At 54.7% G+C, this 2,500-nt stretch overlaps 1 protein-coding gene across 1 annotated transcript in view; it reads left to right on the forward strand.

Annotated features, from left to right (window-relative positions):
• LOC122251821 (uncharacterized) overlaps positions 1-2,500 on the forward strand; it is a 9,353-nt gene that overhangs the window by 5,831 nt on the left and 1,022 nt on the right. The window contains exon 4 of the mRNA XM_043013987.2: positions 1,856-2,500. This exon is cut by the window's right edge and continues 1,022 nt beyond it. Within this exon, the coding sequence (XP_042869921.1) occupies positions 1,856-2,500 (645 nt within the window). The remainder of the gene's footprint in view (positions 1-1,855) is intronic.

Genomic DNA, 2,500 nt, shown 5'->3' on the forward strand with positions numbered 1-2,500 from the left:
CCCCCATCAGCTTCGCATGCACCTTCCCTGAGTGAAGATGTTACGGCGCGCCCACAACAAACCGAAACGCAGCTGTTTGCCGAATTTGCGCGTCCGTTTCGCCGAACACTTGCGCCGCTGCTCCTCCGCCGCCGGTCGCTGTAACGGGGTCGCCATCGCGTCCTCCTCGTGGACGATGAAATTGGCCGCCGGAAAGACCAAATTGGCCAGAACTCAAGTTAATGGATTACATGTAATTGGGACCGGGAGGGTTTATATTGGACTTTCTTGACGCACGGGGACATAGGGAAGGGGAGAGGAGGAGGAGGGGGAGGAGGAGGAGGGAGAGAGGAAAGGATTAGCGGAAAGAAAAGAGGGACGCGCCAATTTAACCCATTACGATCGCGAAATTACAGAGCGAGGGAGTCACTTAGCACAAAGGCGACATGAGGTGAAGATCATACACACACCTCTTTAAAACTGCTTTCTCTCTCTCTCTCTCTTTCTCTTATTCTTTCTCTTTCTCTCTCTCTTTCTCTTTTTCTTTCTCTTTTCTCTCTCTCTCTCTCTCTGTGTCTCTCTCTCTTTCTCTTTCTCTTTGTCTCACTCACTCACTCACTCTCTCTCTCTCTCTCTCTCTCTCTCTCTCTCTATCTCTCTATCTCTCTCTCTCTCTTTCTATCTATCATCCTTTTCTCCCCCCCCCCCTAATCCCTCCATTCGCCCAGTGGCCGTCAACAGCTGCACGTTATCAAATTCATCCTCTTTTTTCTTCTTTTTTTCCTGACCGATAATGACAGCTCCGAGGAGGAATGGGCAGATAATTACCCCGTTTAATTACCCCTGTTATGATATGTGGCTCTTGTTCAATTAAGGCGGTGTTTTTGGCCTATAAATACGACTGGCGGGAAATGTTTCAGTTCAGCGAAAATGCTCCACTTATGTCGCCTGCGCACACTTTCTTTCATTTGTTTACTTCATGTTTTCCCTATTGCTTACTTTGCCGTAGAGGAGAAATGGACGGACAAAGATGTTGAGAAGTGTAACGAGAGAGAGAGAGAGAGAGAGAGAGAGAGAGAGAGAGAGAGAGAGAGAGAGAGAGAGAGAGAGAGAGAGAGAGAGAGAGAGAGAGAGAGAGAGAGAGAGAGAGAGAGAGAGAGAGAGAGAGAGAGAGAGACTGCATGTGAGAAACCGAATTTAGAACAAACGCTTGTGTAAAAGACACTCCTAAGGAGTTACTGCTACCCCCTCCTACAGCCCTCCCCCTCATACTGCCCCACCCCCTCCTATTGCCCTCTCCCTCTCCTTACCATCACTCACACAAATAAAGTAGAAAGGAATTAAGCTGTCATAGGAAATTAAATTTTCTCCTGATATAGCGGTAATAATACTAGTAACTCATAGCAGCGGTTGTCTACGCGAGTTGAGAGACGATTGAGAATCACGCAGAGAAGGGGGGGATGCGGTTGGGGGGAGGAGGGAATGGGGGGTGGGAAAGAGACCCCAACACTTGCTAGTTTATGCATACGCCGTAGATATAATCGATCGAAAGATAGATTAATGAATAGTTAGGCAGGTATAATGTTATCCTTCGCGTCCCGCTCTGGCCCTTTTAATTCGCCGCAAAGAGCGATTCCTCCGCCAAGTGAGCCTCCAGCCCCAAGGTCGGCCTTGGAGAGGCTGTCATGATAAGCTTTAATAAATCATGTGTTGTTATTGGTCCTGAACCGGCGCAGAACCCGGCGGGGTAAATTAAGGAACATTAACCACGATATAATTGATTTATGACACCCACTCTAATCTATGTCTGCAACACTGATTCTGCCGTTCAAAAAGTCACAATTACTGACGTCTGTTTGTTTGTTTGTTTGCGCAGGTGTGGTTCCAGAACCGGCGCGCCAAGTGGAGGAAGCAGGAGAAGGTGGGACCCTCGACGCACCCCTACGGCGCCTTCCCGCCCTCGGCGCCCCTGCCCCTGCAGACGCCCGCGCTGCCGCCCACCATCTCCAGCCCCTTCGCCGGCCTGGGCTACCCGCCCTCACCCAAGCACCTGGACCCTACCTCCATGTTCCACGGCGCCCGCGTGCCGCCCTCGTCCTACTTGCCGCCCACCTCCGTCGCCTCCGCTAACGCCGTGGCCGCCGCTGCCGCCGCTGCCGCTCCCCAGGCGCTGCTGCCCGGCTCCCCGTACATGCACCCTTCCCTCGCCGCCCTGCGCGACCTGCAGTACAGGCCGCCCGCACTGGCCCCGCACCTCCTGCCCTACACGCCCTCCTTCACCTCCGTGCTGGCCCAGCTCTCCCAGCGTTCCAAACTGGAGGCGGCGCCCTACCTGAGCAGCCTGCAGCCCTACCTGCCGGCCCTCGCCGGCCTGCAGCCGCCTACCGCCTCTTCCATCTCCTCCGGCCTCGCCCCCCCGCCCCTGCCCTACTCCCCCCCCATCTCCGGACCCCAAGGCCTGGCGGCTCCCGCCCTGGCGCCCCTCTCCCTGCGGCGGGACGACGCCGAGCGCCGCCACGCC

Source organism: Penaeus japonicus, unplaced genomic scaffold, assembly GCF_977035675.1.
Source record: "Penaeus japonicus unplaced genomic scaffold, GWHDUDI00000001_assembly GWHDUDI00000042, whole genome shotgun sequence".
Lineage (NCBI taxonomy): Eukaryota > Metazoa > Arthropoda > Malacostraca > Decapoda > Penaeidae > Penaeus > Penaeus japonicus.